The sequence below is a fragment of the Callospermophilus lateralis genome, chromosome 8 (genome assembly GCF_048772815.1).
Source record: "Callospermophilus lateralis isolate mCalLat2 chromosome 8, mCalLat2.hap1, whole genome shotgun sequence".
Classification (NCBI taxonomy): Eukaryota; Metazoa; Chordata; class Mammalia; order Rodentia; family Sciuridae; genus Callospermophilus; species Callospermophilus lateralis.
The window spans coordinates 80778243-80803734 of record NC_135312.1 but is presented as its reverse complement, the minus strand read 5'-3'; the positions used below and the strand labels follow the sequence as shown (position 1 = coordinate 80803734).

Here is a 25492-nt window from a genome sequence, read left to right as displayed (position 1 = left end):
CATTTGGTTGGAATGAAAATATGAAGCCAAATGGCACCGTTTAAAGTCAGAATATCCCCTGCCTTCCATCCTGGTGAATGTCTACTTTGGTTCATATTGCTGATTTACCAGCTCCCTAAACAGAACATTTTCTGAAGTCTTCTAGTTTCTCCTATTTCAAGCCTATGTTCACTGGGGCTTTAAGTAATGTTCTTTCTACCACTGACTATCTTTAACTTTTGGTTGCTTTTCAATCTTTACTATTATTATTATGTGTTTTTTTTTTTCAGTTTCTTATTTCTCATCAGTTCCTTACTGATTTCCCTTTTGTAGAGTTAGAGAAATGATGAGATGTGGATAAAAATAATGATGAAATGCTAAAAAAAAAATGAGGCATTGATAATGAGTTGTAGTAGTATCTCAAAAAATATACACCAATGGAGAACAAATTTCATATCTGTTTTGTAATAAGCTTACCTACAACTAGTTTTTGAATAATAGTTTATGTGTGTACTCTCTCTCTCTCTCTCTACTGGGTTATTGAAAAGACATTTGATGACAAGAAGAAAAACTTGAAAGTCTGACATTATCTGAGAAACTGTCTCTACTTTAGGTACACTTTGATTTCATTGTTATTTTCCACATCCCTCCCTGTGCCCTGTTTTGGATGCCTACCTCCACTGTAGCTTTGTGATGCCATAAGATTATTATTGAACTGCTTCATAGCTATATTTGATTCTGGGCATATGCATCAAAATGGAAGCTATAAAACACATAATCAAAGCACTTCCATAAAAGATACACTTAAGAGCCAGGTGCAGTGGCACATGCCTGTAATCCCAGCAGCTCAGGAGGCTGAGGCAGGAGGATTGCGAGTTCAAACCCAGCCTCAGAAAAAAGCAAGGCACTAAGCAACTCAGCGAGACCCTACTGCTAAATAAAATACAAACTAAGGCTGTGGATGTGGCTCAGTGGTCGAGTGTTCCTGAGTTCAATCCCTGGTAACGCCCCCTCTCCAAAGACGCACTTAAGAGATCAGTGGCTTTTATTGCAGAGTCATTCTTTTGAGCATGATCATGTTATCAACATGTTACTCATTTGCAGCATTAAGTCAGCAAGTTATCTTTCTTGATATGTTGGAAAAACATCCCTGGAGTACATGAAATAAACCAGAGTGTTTCACACATGACCTGGGAGCCCTGGAGGTTGTACAGCAGAAGTGCCCTGAGCCTGCCTTGGAAGGAGGGGTTAGGGCTAGAAACTTCTGCCAGCAGTTCTGCTTTCATCTGTTTTTTGTTCCATGTTTTTCTGTCAAAGAAGTTATTTGAATGAAACATTCCACAGCGTCAAAGAGTTTACAAATCATAGAACAAGTTTCAAGTCCAACAAGGAAATAAGCCAATTTACCTATGGCAGACAAACATGTGGGAACCGGCCAGCTCCTCTAGGTCAAACATAAGTAATGGGAGAAAAGCACAGTATAGTTCCTGCCTAGACAGCAGGGCGACCTGACACTCAAGGGCTGCTCAGTCCTGCATGCTTCTAGCACTAGGGAAGTGAAAGAACACTTACTTATGTGACAAGATGACATGCTCGCTGAAAGTTTCACACTGAGATTTAAAATCAAGGGACTTGGAAGAGGGATTTGAAATTGTAAGAGATTTCTTAGACTGATCTTCTTTAAGAAATAAAGAACTGGAAATTTTCTCTTGCATGAGAATGAAATTTCTTACAGTTGTCGTCCTTAAAATCCAAGAAAGGAAATGTTTGGGCCGACATGTGATATCGGATGGAGGTTGGATGTTCTGATTTCAAAACAGGGTGTGGTTACTTAGGAGAATGCATTAAAGCAAATATTCATCTCAATAAAAATTTTCTCAGTGTCTGAGCAGCTGTTAACTCTCTGGCCCAGATGACAACAGCAGGAGGTGGTAGTAATACAATTGACTCAGGGTACTTCACAAGCTGCTCAACAAGTGCTTTGCTCTTGGAGAACAAAGAGATGACCATGTGCAACAGTTTAAAATAAAAATTGTTTTCTAAAAATAAAAGCAAAGGATATATTGTTAGCCATTTTCAAACATAAAGGGTGTGCCTAATTTTTAAAAATATCTTGCTAGAAGTAAATCCCCTAAAATAATATCTCTAAAAATTCAGAGTCTACCAATAACTACCATTCAAACTCTTGTTATGACATGAATCCAAGACAAAGAAGAAATGTGTGTGTGCACATTGGTGTGTGTGTGTGTGTGTGTGCATGTGTATGTGTGCATGCATTGGATATTTAACACAACCAATAGTTTGAAGTTAGTAGAATTTTTGTTTTGATGGAAATACAAATGTTGAGCTCATGTATAGGATCTCCATGTTGGTTTCCTTTTCTCACCAATCATCTGAGCAACTGGATGTGCTAATATCACACAGGTTTTGTGTCTGTGAACCTGAGGCAGGACAGAGATTGAGAATGGTAAATTCACCCAGTGAATGCCACCCTGGGACAGGCATGGGGCCTATAAGCACTCCTTCCATGAGAGTATCCCTCCTCCACATTCACCTGCACTGTTTTGTCTTCTTTTGAAATATAGTGAGTATCTAAGCCAGAACTCAACTGCAGACCTCTGACTTACTATAAGGCTAAATGGGAAAAAAAAAGTATCTATGATGGTAATTGTTCAAACTATAAAACCTAAGGGAGTCAGATAAAGGAGAAGCAGAAATTAAGTCTATTATTATTCATAAGTGGGACTTTGAAGTGACAGATGTAATTGACAAACAGATTCCTACAGCTTGTGACCAGTTGGATCTATCTCCTTGGGCAAGTATTGTCTTTTCTTTTTGCTAATATTTGAATAAGTGACCTTGAAGTTGTCTTCAACTCCTCCTTTTTCTCTCATCCTATTTGGAGTCCATCAAAAACTTTGTCTCCTCTAAGTGTGGAATACACTCATTATCTATCCCTTCTCATCACCCCTTTCTACACCCTACTGTCTCTCACACAGGTCAGTGCCAGGAACTCTTTAACAGGTCTTCCTGGGGCAAACTTGACCTCTAAAATACAATCTATAACACAGCCTCAAAAGCAACTGTGCTAAAATCCCAGTTAGATCATGTCACCCTTCTGGTCCAAGCCTTCCAATGGCTCCCATTTCACTCAGAGGGAAAGTCCTTGTCCTGGTGTCAAGACTCATGGGTTGAAGGCTTGATCTCCAATGCTGCAATGCTCAGAGGTGAGCCTCTGGAGAAGTGATTCTATCATGAGGGTATTAATCTCATCAACGAATTGATCCATTTATGATTTCAAAGCTGGCAACGTTATAGAAAGGGGTAGAAATTTTAGGAGTGCAGCTTATTTGGAGAAAGGAGATCACTGGTGGTGTGTTCTGGAAGAGTGTATCTTGTCTTCTGCCTCCCATCTCTCTTTTTCTGCTTCTGGATTGCCATGAGGTGAGCAGCTTTACCCCACTACACCCTTCTGTCATGGTATTTCTGCCTTGGAGCCAGTTAACCATGGGTTGGAATCTCTGAAAACATGAGCTAAATTAAATATTTCTTCCATTAAGTTAATTTTCTCAGGTATTTGTTACAGTGACAAAAAGCTAATATACAGCCTGCATCACACTGAAGGATTTGACTTCTTTAACTTCTTTGATACCACTTCCTCTTACCCTCTCCTGTCTTCTCTCTGGTCCACTCTTACTAGGCTAGTCTCCTCATGGTACCTGAACACACCAGAGGTGCTCCTATCCCAGGGCCTATGCATTTCTGCTCAGAGAAGCTACATACAAGGCTTCCTCTCTCGCTTCATCTCTTTGTGCTGCCTTCCCAACCTCTGTAACTCCACATTCCCTTTACTGCTTTATTATCTGTCATAGAGTACACTAACCTCTAGCATACTATCTATTTTACTTACAGAAGTATAAGTTCAATATCATGAGAACAAACACATGATGTTTTCCAATGTGTTGGAATAGTAGCTGAAAAGGAGTAGGTGCTCCATATTGTATGAATGAATAAATGATGAAGGAATTTCAAGAAATAAACACAAGACCAATTAAATTAAGGGTAGCAACTTCAGGAAACATTAACTGGCGATGGAAAGTCAAAAAGGCTTACATAATTTGTAATGCATAGTTTACTCAATTCTAGAATTTCTAAGGATGTGAATTTAACCTTTGGAGTCTCTTTATAAAACTGAGAAATAATAACACCAACCTTATGGTTCAAGATGAGAAAAAAATGCATAATATTAATATTAGTCTCAAAAAAACCTTTATTTTTATTTTTAATTACTGATGTTTTTTTGTTTTGTTCTTTTGATGCCTGAAATCATTCAGAAGCACATCAGAAAAGGGACCTGAATAATTCTGTTAGAAACAAATCATTGGATTATTTTAGCAAATTTCAGACCAGATTTTCTTTTAAAGGTAAATGATGGCAACAAAATCAAATGGTGTAGCTCTGTAATATATTATGCTATGTATGAATACACCTGGAAACTGATGAAACTGGATCAAAGTCATAGCTTAATTATTTATAAGAACTCAGGTGAGTTATCCATTTATTTTCAAGTCGGCATTGTGGCAGAAAGTTTTAAGAAGAGCAATATTCCAAATGTTTACATCTCTTAGTACCTTTAATTTCATGATTTAGTTTTCAGAAATTTAGTTGTGCTTTTTTCTTGAGCCAATGGCTTTGCCTAAAATAGGAATGTTTTTATCACTCATTTTATGGGAGAGCAGAAACACTTTAAATAGGGATCATATCTCTTTCAAGAGATGAATCTGTGAGACCTGAAACAAGCTTTCAGTTGTAAAGCAATTGAGGAAAAAAAACCCAAGTCAACTAACATGCACTTTAAATGGCTATATGTATACACTAGGTATTAAATAAATGGCAGTGGGAAATTGAGAGAGGAAGATGGTGACAAATGGCCATGGATCATGAAAGACTAGGACTCTACTGCAGTGTTAGGAGGCATGATCCCTGAACAACAACTTCACCATCACCAGAGAGTTTCCTGGAAATGCAGAATCTAGACTTCTGAAATAAAATTTCTAAGGATGAGAGGAATAATGTTTAACAAGTTCTCCGTGTAATTTTCATGTACTGTTTGCAGTTCTAAATGTCTAATTTTTAATAACTTAAGAGGTTATTAGAATCAACATATATGGAAAAACTATTAAAAGTATTCAAAGTCAAATTTAAACAAAGTATTTTATAGGAACTATAAAATGGTTGCTTCAAAACACAGTAACTAGAACTGGAATTATACTTTAAATATCTTATGGGACCTGCGCTTGTTGAATATTTAAGAAATTATGATAATAAAATGTTAAGATATTTCATCTCAATTATGAGAAAGTATAGTTTGACTAATGGTTTCAATATTCTTAGAAATTGTGACACATTAACTACTCTTGTCATTTTAATTTTTTTTATGAAATAAAGAAATAAGAAAAACTTACTCCTATTTCCCAAAATTTTATGAGAAAGTCAGTTTGAAAATAAATTTCTGGTTTTAGAATAATTATATAGTTTTTCAGCCTGCTGTTGCTTTTCTTGAATATTTATTGGCTTCCACGCTGAAGATAAGTTGTGCAGTTTTATCAAACCCATCCTATGGATCATCTAGGTAATGTAGTTGAAAAATCACCATGTTGGATTTTGAATCCTACCTTCATTACTTACCATGGGACCTTGGCCAAGAGCAACTTACTTCTCTGAGCTTTAATTCTCTTATGTAAAATGTAGATAATAATTATTACCCCAGAGTTATGAGGCTTAGAGAATATTATGGAGAGAAATCTAGATGTAGATATACACATTTATTTAGAGATAGCTATATTGGAGGATGTACATTAGAAATTTATATATATGTATATAAATTTCTTATCACTTACAAGCCATCTTTAACTAAATCCTGTAGTTAGGAAAATGATCAGAGCAAAACACTGATATTGAGTGTTTGAGTTTATATTTTCAAATGTGTTTTAAAAATCTAAATCTAATTGAAATTTAATTTGATAAGTCTGAGTGCTCAGTTCAGGTAGATTTATAACAGTCTTACCTAATGCAAAAACTTGCTGCTCACAGACTATAATGCAAAACGTTCAACCCCAAAGATAATTTTTACAATCTGATAAAATTACTTAAAAAATTTTCAGTTGTTCGGGTTCAAGATTATGGCACTCTCTATAATATCTAGTAAATTATAGATTCATTAAAAACCTTGGAACATAGATTGCCTATAGTAGAAATTAATTAATATTATAATACAGAAATACCATCAAGTTTATAGTCTAAGACTTACATAAAATAGGCTAATAATTGGAATTGAGTTAGCAAGTACAGATAGCTCTTTTGTGAATTTTTACAAGGTAGGAGAGCTGAGAATTTGGATCAAGTGTGTTCACTTTGTTTGGGTTCTTAGAAGAAATTTAAAATAATTTACATGCTGATAGAAATGATTTTGTAAAGAGAGAAATCAATAAGGAAGGAGGGAAAGGATGAAATTGTAGGAATCAGGTCCTAGGGGATAGAAGAAGGGGCTCAGAGATCCAGAGGTTTGTGTCTTCGATGGATGGATGTACTTCAATTTCTGTGAGGAGGAAGGCAGAAAACATGGTGGTCAATGCAGGTAGGTTCATAAATTTGGTGTTGATAATATAAAAGAGATAATCTATTATCATTTTTGTTCTTCCTATGGAATTTCAAAGTAAGGAAATGAACTGAAATTTGCAGTTAGAAGAGACAAGAAATTTGGAAATAGTAATTCTGAGGAAGGGGTCCCAATAGAAAGAGGTAATAAAAAAATCATTGAATATTTCTGAGTGCCTATTTTACATTTGTGGCTATAAATTTAATTTCACCAAGTATCAGTTGCCACAGAAGTCCTTGCTGCTGTATCTACCTGCTGGTTGGACCTTCTTAGGCACTGAATATTGCCAAACATGCTTACCAAGCCTACTTGGGCACTGTGTAATCTTGTACCTACAAAGGGTTTAGTCAGTTTCTCAGCCTTTCTGGTTTTTTTACTCTCTCCACCAGGCCTGAGGATAAGGATGTATGGAGAAGGCTTATCAGTGTACTGCTTTAGCAAGGAAACAATGACCTAGTGGTTATTTTTTGAATTGTCTCCCCCATTAGGCCCAGCTGTTTGATAGATTTGATATTAGTGATATTGGGAGAGACATTTTATTATTGATTCCATTCAGTTAGTGGAGAGACATTCCAAGTCATTTTTGTAAAGTGAAGGAATTGGGAAAAAACAATAAGCAACATTCTTTGAGCTCTAAAAATTCTCTTTATGTTAGCTGCCACTGCTTATTATAGCAATGAAAAGATGTGAAAAACTTATCTATATAAGATAAACTTATAATTTCTGATTAGGATTCTACATATACTCATTGTGGGAAAAAATGATAAGAGTAGTTGAGATTTTGGAATGATTTGTGTTTTTCTATTCAAAACATATCCCCTGAGGAATTCAGTTAAACCTAAAACTAAAGTGTATTCAGCGTCTATTACATGCCAGGATTTTACCAATCTGATTTTATTTACTAAGATAACTACACCAGAAAGTAATGATCTGTGAAATTCCTCTTCTGTCATTGGGTGAGGAGACTCACAAGCTATAAGGAATTAAGTTTTACTGTAAGTGGGGAGATAGTGCTTAGACCAGGTATTTAATCCCATGCCCCTGCTTCTCGAATAACTTTTACTTAATATGCTTTCCCTGAATATGAGAAAGTTGAAAAATTATATCTGAGCAATTATTAAAAATTGTTACCAATCTCAATATCCACGTCTGTCAAAAATATTATCATATCTTGGTTGATGAGCAAAGGTGATATAAATGTTGACAATTTTTAAATCAAAACATTTATTTACATTTTGAAGCAATTACTAGTAGATAAGACTTAGAAAACTCCTGAAATTAAGAATTAACTCAAATAAATTCGTCATTAAAACAGTTATTTTAAGATTTTCTCAGAGATTTTTCACCTGATTCAATGTGATTATTGACTATTTTTTGAGAGTTCATTTATCAATAAATATTCATAGACTAATTATGGGGTAATTTTAAATTTCTCTGCCTGGAGGTAACCAAGATTATTAAGGTTATGTGGGTTCTACAAAGCTGGCCCTGTTCTAAGTTCTTAATGTACACAAACTTAATCCTCTCAATAAACTCCACAAGTTAGGTACAAGAATTATCATCCTCAGTTGTTTTTCAGGAATTTGAATCATAAAGTTATGTGACTCAAGTCACACAAGTTCCTTGCTTTTAACCATAGTTCCTTCTGTATGTTTTTTTTTTTTTTTAAATTAGACTCTACAGAGTTTATATCATTTAGTTTATTATACTAAATTGTGGGGGATTGGGAGGAAACAGATAAGCAAATGATTATGACATATTTCAATTATAAAAACTGAAAAGGAAATATGCAAAAGAGGCTAAAAAAAATGTACTCAACTTTGTCAGTGTGGGGTGAGAAGATGGTCAGAAAAGGACTGCAGAGACGAGGGTGGTGGAGGGTCTGAAAGGATGCAGCAGTGTCTTCCCAGAGGACAATGAAGACCATCTACCAAAGGAATCTATTCAGAAGGAAACAGGAAATAAAGGATGTAGCCCCATGGTAAAGCACAAGTACCTTGGCAGTGATAATCCAAAGAGTGTAGCCGAGGAAGCACTGAGAGATTGCACCATAACTTTATCAGAGGCTGGATTTTGCAGGTGCTTATATAGGATGCTTAGCAATTGGGCAGTCACCTACAGGAAGTAGGAGCTGTTAAAAATTTTAAGCAGGGGAGTGGCAGGAGTTGGACTGTATTATAGAAATTTCACTCAGGGCCTATTGTGGAGTAAGGATCAGAAGCTTCAGGCACTGTAATAATGTGGGAGGTTATTAAAATAATTAATGATCTCAGAACACACAAGGTCCTGAAGCCTAGAACACAGTGTATTCATTCAAAATTATTTTCTGTGTACCTGTGGGGTGGTAGTTCCTGGGTGAGCTGACATTCAAAACTGAATAAGATATATCAATGCTCTTCAGTAAAATGCTTTAGAAGCATTGTTGAGGGATGCTAAGTAATTACTGTTTTTCCATTACCCTGTTTGCAAATCTTTTCATTTAGTGTTAGACTTTTAACATCACTGTTGAAATACACAGCTGCTCTCGCCTGTCACAGGCTTAGCGGGGTTCCAGCAGGTTCTGCCAAGCATGACAAGTAACAACTACAATGATCTGAAAGTGCAGAAACTTAAGAAAATTCACTCCTCAGCACCTTCCTGAACATTTTAATGAGCGAAATCATGAAGTTCATATAGTTCATAAAATATACGAAAATTAAAATAGATCATTTAATTTTAATTTTTTTAAACTTACAGTGAAATTGGAAAAGACAGAAAGCTGAATATGCTCACAGAAGTATTTTAAAAAGAATAAATAACCAGTTCTTCTATGGTTTACATTGATTAAAATTCATGGAGACATAAATTTAAGTTTAAAATAATTTTTACTTAAAAATTACATAATATGTAAGTTCTCAAATTCTTTTCACATTACCTCATTTGGTTAGTGAAATAACTTCTGAGGTTGGAAAGGTAAATGACATCCATTTTCATATTCTACAGATGAAAACAATGGGGCTCAGAGAAATTAAATAACTTATTCAAGGTCACAGTCAGGAGCTTGGTAGTCGAATCAGCCCTCTGACTCAATTTTCTCATAATGTTATTTCTGTTCAATCATGTTGCCTGTCAGAGGGAAATAAATACTTGTTACTCATCTATTCATTCGTTCAGTCTTCACACATTTGCTTAGTGCCTATTAGTACAAATCACTGGATTGGGTTCTGTGAGATTTATGGAGATTATAAATCATTTACTCTTCTCAGGGGACCAGGAAAGGAGCTAAAAGTTTCAGTAATAGCTGTGAAAGAGCGGAAAATCATGGCTAATAAGACAGTTCTAGAAAGAATTATAAAAGGTCATCGTTGAGATAAATTATTTCTGGCTAAGGAAACGTGGAAAGCTGTATGAGGAATGTGGGTTTTTAGCTGAGTCTTAATGAGTGGTTAGCATTTGGGCAAAGAGAAGGGTATGAATCCCATGGAGCAGAGACGGCAAAAGAAGAGGGTATCAGATTTGCTGGAGAAACTAAACCATCCAATTCTCTGGATCAGAGAGTTTGAAGGTATAGAGACTAATATTTTTGTTTGAAGACTGGACTAGGGAGCTTGCAATTTTGTAGAAGGCAGAATGGGGTGACAGAAACAATGAGGGTTTTGTTGAAGTCATACAAGTTTAGGTTCAAACATTTGCTCTGTGGCTTAGAAGCTCTGTGATGTGACCTATTTATACAATCCTCTAAATTTTTTATATGCCATCCATAAAATGAGGACATTTGTTAAATATTTTATTAATATTTCTCAAAATAATAAAATTATTTTGCCTTCAGGGCAGATGTGAAGATCAAATGACAGGATGTCTGAAAAGCAAGTGGCACAGGAAGGCCCTCAGTAAAAGTTCATTTCTTTTCTTATTTTTTGGTAGTTAGTGGGGAACCAGAGGAATATTTGCTGAGGGTAGTAATGTAATGAGAATCACGTCTTAGCAATGCAAATGAGTTGGATGAATTAGAAGAGAGGGAGTAAAAGATGGGAGGCAGAAAGTCTTTTTCAAAATAGAGCACATAAGAGAAATAGATGCTTCCGTGAGTAGGTGACACTACTGGGAATATTTAATATTTAGAATTAAATTAGAATGATAAAATTCATTAAAATTTAGAATGATAAAAAGAACATGTCAACAAAGTCTAATTAGATCAGAATGAAGTACAGAAAAAGACTAATTCAAAATTAATTCTAGAATATTACTACAGGAAAAAAAATGGAATAAAACTGAACTTTAAAATAAAAGCAGCTTTCATACTGAACCCACATTAAAAACGGGAGCTCCCAGTCCTTCAGACCTTCCATCTTTGATCTCTGAGAAAGGTCAATGGATGAAACTAGATGTTCTGAGCCCTCTGCACCTGGATAAATCTCCACCTTTCAGAATATCTAATCAGGAAACTCAACAGTATTACCTGAACAGGGATTCACTTCAAAGGGTGTCTTTTTAGAAAAGACTCTCTTAAAACTGGGGGCTTTGATCATCAGGGTGAGCCAATACCTTACTTGACCATGATTCTATCATGAGAACAACTGCAGGGTCAGATAGGAATTGGCAGCTCCTGTAACATGGCCCTGACTGTTGAGCTACTCTTTATGAAATGCATGAGAGCCACCCTCTCCACCTGCTATCTTCATTTTCAAAAGTCAAAGTCAGACTTGAAGGAAATCTGTATTTCTTCTGAAGTCCTAACCATAAGTATTTAATTTTTTAAAAAGTTTCAGTATCAGCTGTTTATAAAGGTAATGAGTGATTTCTTAGTAGGTATTTATTGATTACTCTCTGTTTCAGAATACGACTTAAAACAAGGTCTTCAGTAAACTGTATGGATAAGGAAGCATCCATGACCTTGACATTTACAATCCAAGCTGAGAGGAAACCCATAAAATGAACTACCTGAACCCTATTCCCCTAAGCTTCCTCTAGACTCTCTCCTGTAAGAATGACCAAAAGAATTCAGTTACTTTTTCAGAGTTTCTAACACCAGCACAATTGTAAACTGAAAATTTAGCATCTTAAGGCAGTCCTTGGTAAACCCCTGGAAGATTCATTCTCTGTCATCGAAGCCCCCTGCAGTCCACACAGGTCTACATCAGTTCTCATCGCCCAGGCCAAAGTAGGCCCCTGGCTCTTCTGGTTACATGCCTGACTTTACTTTTGTGGCAGCAATCGTTGGTGATGAACAGTTAGAAGGCCCAGCTCAAGCTCCAGAGAAAAGCTATGATTAAAACCAGACTCTTACTATTTCTTAAGAGAGCAAGAAAAACATCTCACTGTACCCTTCAGCCCCATTTATTTAAGTCTTCCCCATAACTCTAATCTTCCCAACATATCAGCTTTCACTCAGAGCCTGAACTCTATATGTCTCTGCGTCCTCTACTCTGATTCAACCCCTCTCTATATGAACTCCTAGCCCTCTCTAACAAGCCCTGTTATTGAAAGTCTGTTATTTAGAAAGTCCCCTTTGCCCTTATCTCTTTTGTGGACATTTTCTACCTTTTTGCTCTGATCAATTGCTGGCTATACACTCAACTTGGGACTGGGCTTTTATATACATCCAACTATCACAGAACCTGGAGAAGGGGTAGGAGTTCTTTTAATTCTCTCACTGATGCTTCTAGACAATTTTGGCTTCTGATTCCCTTTATAGGCTCAACTCCTTTGAAAAACAAGGCAAGGGACTATAGATAATTCCTGTTAGAATTCTTTAACTAATCTCAGGTCTCTCTCCTGATCCCCCAAATGAGCTTACTGTACTCTGCACCATGATTTTACCACTAACTATCAATGACTTAGACACTCATGAAATTATCCATCCAATTTATAATATTTTTCCTTTTTCACTTCCAAAGATGTTTTCCTCCATCTCCTTTTAGCACTCATTCCAACATCATTAAAAAATAAAACAAACTGCACTACTTACAAAATTTTGGTCCCGAGTATACAATTTCCCAAACACTATAACCTATCTTTCCAGCTTTCAAAATTTACTGCAGTGTCTGACTTCACCTGCTTCAGGACAGGCAATCCATTTACCCCAGCACTTTTTTAGAGAACATAAATTCCCCAGAGATTTCCTCTCCTCCTTGCTACATTCAGAGTCCATGATCCACCCCTCTGTTCATTTGGGAGATCCCCAAATAGAGTTCAATCCTCCCCTTCACCTTCACTGCCTCTGCACTAAAGCAACTAAGCATGACTGGAGAAAAGCAAACAAATGATGGCTGGGCTCTGCAAAAATTTATGACCCCAGATCTCAAGTGGTCTTTCATTAGTGCCCAGCATTTTTCATACATTGCCCTACTCAATTTGCTTACTCTCCTAGAAGAATACTTTGTATTTCTCTCTGTAAATCTCTAGATTTTCTCAGCTGATGATATCATTTGTTATATTACTTAGCAGAATAATCCACAAAGAATACATATTTCCCAAACTGAATTTTTCTGACCTATTTGTATCTGTACATCCATTCTCCTTCTTTCCTATTAAAATAAATGAATTGGTAAAGAATAACCAGGGCAATTTTGAAGAATGAACAGGAAGACACAGAAAGACATAGATTATATCTATATCTCTATATATCTCTATCTATCTATATCTATATCTATCTCTATATATCTATCTCTATATATTAAAGCTACAGTAGTTAAGAGAATGGCATATGGGCACAAAGACAGACCATGGACAAAATAAGGTCCAAAAACAGACCAAATGTGCACATCTGTTTTATGAAGAAGGTGGCACTGCAGTACAGAGTAGGTTTTAATTAACTTCTGGCTAGAATATACATGTGGAAAAAATCATCTTGAACTCTGATTTACACTATACTGAAATTAATTACAAATGAATTGTAGATGTAGATATAAAATAAAGCAATAAGGCTTTTCAGAGAAAAAATCCATCGTGATCATGAGTTAGGCAAGAATATCTTAAGTAGGATGTAAAAAGAAAAAGAATGTAAATGTGTTATGATAAAATTTAAACTTATTCACAAAAGCAAATAAAAAACATTGAGAGTTAATAAGCAGGCCAGAGTGCCAATCTCCTATTCTGTACTCTCAAAGTCCAGTTACCAGAACCCCTACATCACTACCCCTCTTGGATCTGTTGTCACATCTATATAAAATGGGAGTGATAGTCAAAACCACCCCCACAGAGTTATCATAAAATTAAATGAGATAATGTACTTAAAATACATTATCCCAATATATTTGCAATATAAATATCAACAAAGGAATAGAATAGAATAGAATTACCACAAATCTGTAAGGAGAAAACAATAACATAAAGAGAAAATAGGCTAAAGACTTAAATGAATACTTCTTAAAAGGGGATATCCAAATGGCCCATAAAAATATATGAAGACACACAATTTCATTAGTTGTCAGGGAAAGAGAAATTTAAACCAGTATGGACTACCAATACAAAATGACCAGAAGGACTAAAAATGAAAAAAGACAATACCAAGTAATGGCAAGGATGTAAATTGTATGGAACGCCCCATACAATTGCTATGACAGTGTAAACTGGGAGCATCATTTTGGAAACTGTTAGGTAATATCTACAAAAACTGAACATGTACATTCAATGATGTACAGCAATTCTACTTCTTGCTAGGTATCCAAGAGAAATGTATACACATATTTACCAAAAAACATACAGAAGTATGTTGATGGCAGTACTATTCATAATAGCCCAACACTGGAAAATACTCAAATATCTTTAAACAGTAGAATGGATAAACTGTAGTATACATATACAAAGGAACACTATTTAATGCTGAAAATGAACAAATTGTATCCATTGACAACAACCGTGGAAAACTTTTATAAATATAATATTAAAAGAAGCCAGACATAAGAAGTCATACATTTATCACTGTAACTCCATTCATATGAAGTTCAAAAATAGACAAAATTAATCTAAGGTGTTAGAAGTCATGAGAATGATTAACCTTGGCAAATGGCAGCAGTTGGATAGGGGTGGGTATATTTTAAGTGAAATGAATTTATCAGGTATCCTGTTACAAAGGCATACTGTTTGAGTTACCTTTGAATTTGTTAAAATAATCATCAGGGCATTTCAATTGCAATAAATAAATAACAGAATAGAAAAATCACAAAATTGTTGTTAAAGATATGAATGCAGATCATATTGCCAGTCTCCTATTCTGTACTCTTCAATGAACACATGTCTAAATTTTGCAAAATTTTTAACTCTGAAGCTCTCATTATGTTCTCTTTTAAGAAGAAATGCTGCCATTTCTCCATGGTGTTATTTGTAACACTTTAAAATAAGAAAATTACTTTGAAATAAACCCAACACACACACACTTTCCCATTCAACCTTTTGTCTCACCAGGCCAACTTTCAACATCTAGAGTTCTGTTTCTCAAAGTCCAGTCACCAGAACCTCTACATCACTACCCCTCTTGGATCTATTGTCACATCTACATAAAATGGGAGTAATAGTCAAAACCACCCCCACAGAGTTATCATAAGATTAAATGAGATAATGTACTTAAAATACATTATCCCAGAACACAGTGAGTGATCAGTAGATGCTACCATGTAATACCAAGACTCTTAAATTTATTATCAGAGTATCATCATCAAGATAACTTGACATGCTCATTAAATTACTGCCGATTTCTGGATTCAGTCCTAGACCTACTGAAGCTGAATCACTGATTAAGTGCAGAGATCTGCATTTTAACTAGCATTTTGATGATTTTTTTACTTACTCAAATTTGAGGATTACCATCTAGAGATTAGGGCTTGCTTCTTATTTGCTCCTCACAGCTCTAATACAGGGGTCTGAACACAGTTGATGCTTACTGATAGTCAATATTGCCAGACTGGTTGGCAAATTTTTAAAAGAATCTGGAATTTGTTATGGATTTGTATAGCAGAAATTTTTATTTTTTATTTTTTTTACATTTTGACCTTAGCAAAATATTAAGGGAGGGTTGTTTTGTTAAATTGTGTTAAAAGTAAATTCAGCTTCCATCATTTCAACTCTTCCTTTATCATGTGAAGATATTTGAATACTCTCACATTTCACATAACCTATTTTTCCCTTTAAAATAATTCAATCCATTTGGGATTTTATTGCTTCCTTTTTTACTTTAGAGGATCCAGAAAGGCTAGACGTGTGCTCATAGAAAGGTTAAATGACCGTATTCTCTGGGCCCTGTAGTATTACTATTAAGCCTGGAGCTAGGTTTCTATAACCACTTTCTTTTTTACATCTGTATTCATTTAAAGGAAAGTTCCAGCAATTTGTTTAAAAGGAAAACTACAAGTGAAATGTCTTCAACTGTTAATTCAAATAGAAATTTAAATCAAGTAACTCAAGATATTTGAACTTTCTGTCTAGAGAACAGTAATACAACTTGTTGCACTCAATAGACAGTTTTAATATGAAAAGAAATCTTCTCATTAAATGTTTGATTGCATTGAAAGTATAGAAGAGTCAACCTCTGACCAAAGAGAAAAATTAGGAATTATTTCCAGCTAAATTTCTGTTTCATCTTAAGTAAACATGAAGATCAAAAGATAAAACCTCAATGTTATCAGAGCAAGATATTTAAGAACTAAATTTTCTTGTTTGGTGAAAAGCTCTGAACATGTACTTTATTGTGAAAAATATACTCATATAATTCGATTACATATTTTTCAAGTACTGTTGACTATCTGCACAAATTTTGATTTTACAAATTAGAAGCGCTCTAGTGAGGCTATATGACACAATTATTTTATGAGCCATATGTAAGTGTGGTTGATATTAAATGTGAAGAACTTGACCTCCAGGCCACCAGATGGACTTGTTGTTTTCTAGCCAACAATCTTTTCCATTGTAAATATCAAATGCCCTTGACTTTATGCTGTGTAATTAACCTTTAAGTTGATTCTGAAGTACATACAATGAGACTCCTAAGGATGTCTTTTTTTGTTGTTTTTCTGGCAGTGATGCTAAGTTTTGACAGTTTGCTAAGTAGTGGAAATTATGCTGTAAGCAAAAGTCTTTGCAAGACAGAGATTCCTACAAAATACTGTAGTCTTTATTTTTCCAATGGATACTGGCTACTCCTATAGGATCCAATTCCAAGAACAACTTCACTGAAGCAAGGGTTCCCTGTCTTGCAACGGAAATCACAAGGCCCATAGAGTGAACTCTTAAGGCTTCTTTTCTACCTCTATCCAGGAGTAGTTTGATTCCTAGCTCTCCTGCTTTCTCTTCATTCCAGGCTGAATTGGTGCAATGAAATAGGTTACAGTAACCTATGTTCTGATAGGATAGAGTAAAAAATAAAAATGTGTGAAAACCCTAAGTGGAAGATTTGACTAGGAAAATGATGGCAATATTAAGAACACTTAAACATCCAAATAATCTAAGTGTCATTACTCAGAAAATTTTCAGTCCTGTGAGGAACAGCAGAAAACTTCAGAAGTCCCACTCCTGTTGAGCAGACCATTGAACTTCTTTGCATTTTGAAAACTGCCTTGGCAATTAAATATGGCCTCATAATGACGCCACAAGAGAAAAAAAAAATTAACCATCAAAGACCCAACCAGAGTCCTATTCACAATGATCAGATTTTACATTACCTTCATCTATTTTTGTGACCCCTTTTCTCTCTGAGGTGACCTGCGGCTTTCATCATTCAATTCTAGATTTAAGAACAAAGCAAGAATTACAGAAAAATTTTGGTCGGTCCTTCTTATCACTGAAAACCAGTGTGAATTCTATTGTGACACCTGAAAGCAAAACTGAGCATGCTTTAAAGTCAGAATAGATTCGGAATTGGTAATGCTTCTGGAGTTCTCTGGTTGGTGGACGAGTGTTACAGTCCTGACCTCATTCAAAGGCTCACAGCTGGCTCTGTCCTAAGGAAAACGAGATGACTACTGACTAGATGACCAAGATTAATTAACAGGACATCAATTTTAATACCATAGCCCAACACCATACATCATTCATTCATTCATTCATTCATTCATCCATTCAGTTGTCCCCCATACTCTGTTACTTTCTTAAATTAAGAGCTGGATCTTAATTAAATGCTGAAGATTTCTCCAAGGAGTACATATAAGAATAATACTTACTTTCCAGTAATGAACTGACTCCTGGACGGTGTGCAAATGGGCTGGACGTAGTAATTCTCCAGTTTAACTCCTTCAGCTGCGAGCTTGTCAAGAGTGGGTGTCTTTATCTCAGATCCATGGTAACCCACATCTCTAAATCCCTGGTCATCCGCCAGGATGAAAATGAGATGGGGCTGAGAGGTGGCCTTTGTGCTGGGCTCGGGTCTTTCTCCAGCTTGAACTCGCAGGGACCCTTCTTCCTCATCCTCTAAACCCTGGCCCCAGGACAGGTAACCATAGGTGAGGAGGCTGAGGACCCAGAAGCCTGCCAGAGCACCCATAGCTAGCATCTTTCCAGGCCAGAGCCAGACCTGTTGAGGCGCAGGCGGTGGAGGCGGCGGAGGCGGCAGCTCCGCGCGGCCCCTGGGGGCCATTCACTCGGCTCCAAGCTGAGACTCCACGCGCAAAACCCCGCACCCCGCGCCGCCGCTGGCGCACACATGCACGCAGAAGGGGAGACCCAATAGACTGCGAAGGGTCTCCACCTGGCAAGTAATCCTCTGCTCCTCTCGGCTGTCACTCCTTCCCACAACTTTAATCTTTTATTAGGGCTGGTTTAACAGGACATCCAGAATCTTTGGGAAAAAAATAAAAATAAAAAACACTCTTCTCCATCAGATTTCACTTTTTCTTTTTCCTCTCTCCCTAGAGTAGCTTCCACAAGAAAAGTTAATATTTCCGCTCAAAAGTTCTCAGAAGCCAAGAGTAAACAAATAAGGAATTGATAATCACACTGAACAGGGCCACTTTGGGGGACCAGGCTGTCCTAGGCTGCACACGCACGGAGGGTGATGAGGTTGGCCGCACGTCCAGGGGTCCCAACGCCTGGAAAGCACTGCAGAGTGGAGCAGCTGCGTCTGGCTCGCATCCCGGCCAACGAGGAACTGCCCGACTACTTTCCCAGGGCTCTGTATCTTTCCCGATTCTCCTAGGCGTTTGCCAATCTTCCCAACACTCACCAGGCGGCGAAGTGAGAAAAAAGCCGTTTCCCGATTACCCTCGGCCGCTAACCGCCCACTTCTTTGCAGGAACTTGGGGGCCGATTCCGTCTCCCCGCTGCAGGAGCGCGTGCGGAACGAGGCAGGGTCCGCCCGCCGCCCCTCTCCACCGAGCCCCTCCGCGGGCTGGTGCATCCAGCGGAGGCGCTACTCCCTGCTGGCGTTTTCCGGGCTAACTTACTTAGTTTGGGCTCTCGGAAGTTCTTTTGCCTCCTCCCTCTTTTCTCGCCAGTGAATCACAGAATAGTGCTTTCTGCCTCAGGTCCCTCAGGAAGAGGGGGAAGGGGAAGGGCCGGTCTAGAGGCTCAGTCTTTCCTTTATCTTTTCCGGGAGAATGGACGAAAGAAGGAAGACTTTACTAGAGGGAGACCTGCGAGCTGCCCGAGTCTTAAGGGACTCCGAGGGTAGCCAGGGCTGCTGCTTCTCAAGAGGGTCGCCTGCTGCGCTCCATCTCCCGGAAAGGGGAAGGACTCGGCGGGAGTCGGGAAGGGTGAAGCAGGCGCTTCTCTTCGGGAGTCTGTTGAATGAAGAGCCTTCTCGCCTCCAAAACTTTTCTGTCTTCTGGAGGGAGTGAGAGAGGAAGAGCAGGAGAATCAACAAATTGCAAAGCATATTCTTTCCCTATTTTCACTGGAGGTTTTCTTTGATCAGTCCCTTTCTCCCCTGTCACCCCTGCCACCCCCCCCCCCAATTATTTCTTTTCCTGTTCTCCCCCCCCCCCCCCGCCCTCCTTTTAACACTCACAAACTGCAACTTTTGAAGTTGAATTTCTTCTCCAATAGCTGGTCTTTACAGCCTGACTTACTCATTAGTTTCTTCCTAAGTGAAATATTAAAACTGCCCGCTCCTCTTTTCCTTGCTCCACACATAACCCGCAGGGTATCTTCAGCCAAGAACCTTGGTGAGGAAGAGGAGTTAACGTTTCACCCCCAAGAACCAGGAGGCCAGTCTGCATTCCTGAGTCAAGAAGTCAGAGCTTTCTGTGCAGAAATTTGGGGATCTTCAATTTTTTTTCTTTTTTCCTTCCTTTCTCTCTCTCTCTCTCTCTCTCTCTCTCTCTCCCTCTCCCTCTCCCTCTCTCTCTCTCTCTCTCAACACCAAAGCTTGTCTTCCTTGAGAAGATAGTCCTGCTTTTACTAGAGTCATAGAGTTTTTAAGATTAAAGGCAGGAAACTGATTTATGGTATCTCTTTTATAGAAGAGGTAATCAATGCCGACAGTCACCAAGATATGCCCCCCCACACACACATTTTTTTCAATGGTTATTTATTGAACACCTACTGTGGGCCTGCCTCATGTTAGATTCTTTCAATTGACTAAAGCATAAATCTAGGTTTCATTTAGCCATTTAGTTTTAATTCTTTTCTATTAAAGTTCTTCCTGAGACCTTTATAATAGCAAAACTTTATAAAATGGAAACTTAACTTTGGAAGACACAATGATGCTCCATGAAGTTAATTTTGCTAACATTCTCTAGGCCTTCTGCTAGTCTTGGCTTTTTCTCTAAAGCCATTCCAAGGTCTGGGAAGAGATGGTAGTTTTAGAAGACATGTTTGGAAATGTTTAGTAATTCTGAGTTTAAATTCCCAAATATGTAATGAAAGTGATAAGTGTTAGGGGATTGAAAAGTACTGAGAAGTAGGATTAAAGTGTTTGCAGGTGATTGGTACCCAAAGCAACAATGTTCAAAGGATTAATCTGATGATGAATTTATAATCTGAATGGACAATTAGGAGGTGGTAGAAATGGTAGGAGGTAGAACCTAACTGGAGGGAGTGGGTCCTTGGGGACTGTATCGTGTCCTAGGCCCCTGTGTCTGTCTTTCTCTCTCACCCCTATTGCCAGGAGATAAAGTATCTTTCCCTTGTCATACTCTTCCACCATGATGTTCTGCCTTGCCTCAGGTCCAGTGCAATGGAGCCAGCACGGATTGAAACCACTAGCCAAAAAAATCTTTACCTCTTTGTTTGTGTTAGGTATTTTGGTCACAGCAATGAAGAGTTCACTAACACATTAACAAGTGACATAGTGCAAGAAATGTCCATTTCTTCTGTGCAAGAAAGATATTTCCAGTTTAGATTTCCAGCAAGAGCAAAAAATAAAGTTACTATTTACTGAATATTTACCAGGTGCTAATCATAGCACTCTATATACAGATATATATATCTGCTTTATAGTGTTTACATAGTGTTGTATATACTTTAACTCTTTTTCTTCTCCATCAACCTTAGGGACTATTCTTCCATTCAACAGTATTTGAGGAGCTGGGCCAATGCTAGAGACTGGGAACAACAGTGAACTAAACCAGACACAATCTCAGCTCTTGATGGAAACTACATCATGGTGGGGAAGAAATATACTGATCAACTTATCACCCCCAAAACTCCAATAGTTACGCATGCGATAAGTGTTCTAGAGAAATAGAACAAAATTCAAAGAAATTTTAAAACAAAGAAAGCTGACTTAGGCTGGGTGTGGTTAGTGGGTGAGGTAGTTTAGGGAAGTGACCTTTCCACAGAGCGAATGTTACTTTGTTATCTACTTTTTGCAGAAAATTTGGACAGAAATCTTCCTGACTTTGAAGTCCCTACTTTTTAAAAGATACTCTTCCTACTAATGGGGGACTCTATCCTCACATGAGGCGTGCAGACCCTCCATACTCACCAGGATGTAAGAGCAAAACTTGAGACAGAAGAAGCCATTTCTGGAGTAAACAAGACTAATACTAAATGAGACTTAAGAACTATTTATCTAGTAAAAGAGCCAAGAAACAAGAATGGTCATGCCATGGTAGAACAAATAAAATGTGACTCAGAGGAAAATCGAGGTCAACTGCAGGCCCTCCTTACCGTAGGTCAGGCTTATTTTAACATCCCTTGAGAAAACAGAGAATGAAATTGGAGGCTGTTGAATGCCCTGTGCTTTATTGTATGTATGTGTATATGGATTTTAAGGACCGAAATTTTCATTTCTTTTTATAGAACTGAGTTTCATGCACTCTACACACTGGTTTTACCATCCTGGTCTCTCAAATCCAAGTACCTTTACAACTTGATAATTTTTTCCTGATTTTAGAATCAGTATTTTGGTGTTCTAGCATCAGCTTCTCTCACAGAATTCTATCTTGGGTTTATTTCAGCGTGAATATGTACACATTGCAAAACACACCCCTAATGTATGGATTGACCTTTGGGAAGGAGGTGAAGTTAAAAGAAGTGCATTTTTGGTAAAAAAAAAAAAAAAAATGAAGAGAACAGCTGACTGAAGACATGATTGGATTGGAGGAGTATGGAAAATGATGTTAGGAAGTTCAAGTGATACCAGATATGGAGGGGCTGTGTAAAGGTATAAAGAGCTGGAACTTGATTCTAGGGATGTTAGAAGTAATGACGTCTTATGGACATAGGATATAACATGATAAAATATTTTAATGATATATCTAGGACGAACCTACAGGGAAATGGCATGATGTCTTACGGGGCCTCCCTTCAAAAAAAATTTTTTTTCCCGTATAAATTTGTAATTTGTAAGCTAAAGCAATTCTGTTAGGCATACTGGAGGGTTGCAGGAAATGTCATTTTTATGGTGAGATTTAACATGGATGTTTCAAAGAAATATTATTCAGTTATGCATTTTACTGCCTGTTTCTGATAAGTAAGTAAGAAATGGACTGCTTCAATCCATCAGAGTTGTAATTTTACTCTAAGAGAACTGAATCTATTGACTTTTTAAAAATGTTATTGCCACAAGACATAATGATAAGAGAGGAAATTGCAGGGCACTTAAAGGAGAGATTTGAAGGAATAAAGACTAAAAATCACAGAATGGCCATAACATCTAAAATTTGCATAGCAATATATTCCCTGGGTTAAAGAACTATACTTTGATTGTGTTATATGACTACAGAGTAGAATTCATTAGAATTTTAAAAGAATGAATCAATTAAGGACCTGAAAGAGTAAGGGACCCAAAACTGGGACTTTGTTTGATTAAATAATATAAAGGCAAAAGAGAAGGGTAAATTTGGAGATGGTCAACACCAGAAAGACACAATCTGAATAAAGGCACCATGTGGTAGCCTGGGGCACCCCCAGGGACAGACCAAGGATACTTGGTTCCTAGGGTTGGAAGGTGAGTGTAAGGAGAATGAGAAGCTAAGAAAAGCAAAAATAGGCAGTAAAATGCATAATTCAATAATCCTTCTTTGAAACATCCATATTAAATCTCACCATAAAAATTACATTTCCCGCAATCCTCCAGTATACATGGGCAGAATTGCTTTTGCTTACAAATTGTATATAACTAAAAAACTTTTTTGAAGGGAGGCCTACTATATGACATCATGCCTGCTACACTTTTTCTCTTTCTTCTGGAGGTATTTATTTTCAACTAACAGGTTGCAGACACTTAGGAGATACACTAGACTTTTAAATATAGGTTTTTTAAAATGAGAGAAAACACTCAACCCAAACATTTATAACTATTAAAATATTTAAAATCCAGCTACTTCTTGATTAGGTTTATAAGTACATTAAATATTTAAAAGTGAAGGAGTGTTACCACGTTTAGCTTAATTCACAAATAGTCTCAAATGGATGTTGGTCCTAACGTGATCATCTTGACAGACTCTCTGTTACTAAACTCTTTAACGAGTTATGGCACTCAAGCTGCTTTGAGCTATTAAATAATCACAGGCAACACAAAGTTTTTTGGATCAAACCAAGTAGAATGATTTAGTAATTGTTAGGTTTTGGTTGCTTTCATATTGGAGGGAAGTTTCTGTTGGATACAAACAAGTAATTTATAAAGAAAAGGATAATGTGGGAGAAACTAAAGTTTCTATCATGTCTATCTATAGCAACCAAAATAGCAAGTTTTTTCACATTAGAAACTCAGAAAATTTGAACTGTTGAAGAACCCTTTCTTATATTCAACAAAAATCTTTATCTTTTTTTTATTGGTTGTTCAAAACATTACAAAGCTCATGATATATCATCTTCCATACATTTGATTCAAGTGGGTTATGAACTCCCATTTTTACCCCAAATACAAGTTGCAGAATCACATTGGTTACACATCCACATTTTTACATAATACCATATTAATGACTGTTGTATTCTGCTACCTTTCCTATCCCCTACTATCCCCCCTCCCCTTCCCTCTCATCTTCCCTCTCTACCCCATCTGCTGTTGTTTAATTCTCTCCCTTGTTTTTTTTCCCCTTTCCCCTCACAAACTCTTATATGTAATTTTGTGTAACAATGAGGGTCTCCTTCCATTTCCATACAGTTTCCCTTCTCTCTCCCTCTCTCCCACCCCACTCGTCTCTGTTTAATGTTAATCTTTTTCTCATGCTTTTCTTCCCTGTTCTGATCTTAGTTGCTCTCTTTATATCAAAGAAGACATTTGGCATTTGTTTTTAAAGGATTGGCTAGCTTCACTTAGCATTATCTGCTCTAATGCCATCCATTTCCCTGCAAAATCCATGATTTTGTCGTTTTTTAGTGCTGTGTAATACTCCATTGTGTATAGATGCCACAGTTTTTTTAATCCATTCATCTATTGAAGGGCATCTAGGTTGATTCCAAAGTCTAGCTATTGTGAATTGTGCTGCTATGATCATTGATGTGGCAGTATCCCTATAGTATGCTCTTTTAAGGTCCTCAGGGAATAGACCAAGAAGGGCGATAGCTGGGTCAAATGGTGCTTCCATTCCCAGCTTTCCTAGGAATCTCCATACTGCTTTCCATATTGGCCGCACCAATTTGCAGTCCCACCAGCAATGTACAAGTGTACCCTTTTCCCCACATCCTCGCCAGCACTTGTTGTTTGACTTCATAATGGCTGCCAATCTTACTGGAGTGAGATGGTATTTTAGGGTGGTTTTGATTTGCGTTTCTCTGACTGCTAGAGATGGTGAGCATTTTTTCATATACTTGTTGATTGATTGTATGTCCTCCTCTGAGAAGTGTCTGTTCAGGTCCTTGGCCCATTTGTTGATAGGGTTGTTTGTTATCTTATTGTTTAATTTTTTGAGTTCTTTGTATATTCTGGATATTAGGGCTCTATCTGAAGTGTGAGGAGTAAAGATTTGTTCCCAGGATGTAGGCTCCCTATTTACCTCTCTTATTGTTTCTCTTGCTGAGAAAAAACTTTTTAGTTTAAGTAAGTCCCATTTGTTGATTCTTGTTATTAACTCTTGTGCTATGGGTGTCCTATTAAGGAATTTGGAGCCCGACCCCACAATATGTAGATCGAAGCCAACTTTTTCTTCTATCAGATGCAGAGTCTCTGATTTGATATCAAGCTCTTTGATCCATTTTGAGTTAACTTTTGTGCATGGCGAGAGAAAGGGGTTCAGCTTCATTTTGTTGCATATGGATTTTCAGTTTTCCTAGCACCATTTGTTGAAGATGCTATCCTTCCTCCATTGCATGCTTTTAGCCCCTTTATCATATATAAGGAAGTTGTAATTTTGTGGATTGGTCTCTGTGTCTTCTATTCTGTACCATTGGTCCACCCGCCTGTTTTGGTACCAGTACTATGCTGTTTTTGTTACTATTGCTCTGTAGTACAGTTTGAAATCTGGTATCGCCATACCGCCAGATTCACACTTCCTGCTTAGAATTGCTTTTGCTATTCTGGGTCTTTTGTTTATCCATATGAATTTCATGATTGTTTTATCT

General features: G+C 37.2%; 1 protein-coding gene across 1 annotated transcript in view; it reads right to left on the bottom strand.

The window, feature by feature from the left end:
* Positions 1 to 18182, bottom strand: part of Arsj (arylsulfatase family member J) — an 82418-nt gene extending 64236 nt beyond the window's left edge. Inside the window, exon 1 of the mRNA XM_076864064.2 lies at positions 17770 to 18182. Within this exon, the coding sequence (XP_076720179.1) occupies positions 17770 to 18182 (413 nt within the window). The remainder of the gene's footprint in view (positions 1 to 17769) is intronic.
* Between the last annotated feature and the right edge of the window lie 7310 nt (positions 18183 to 25492).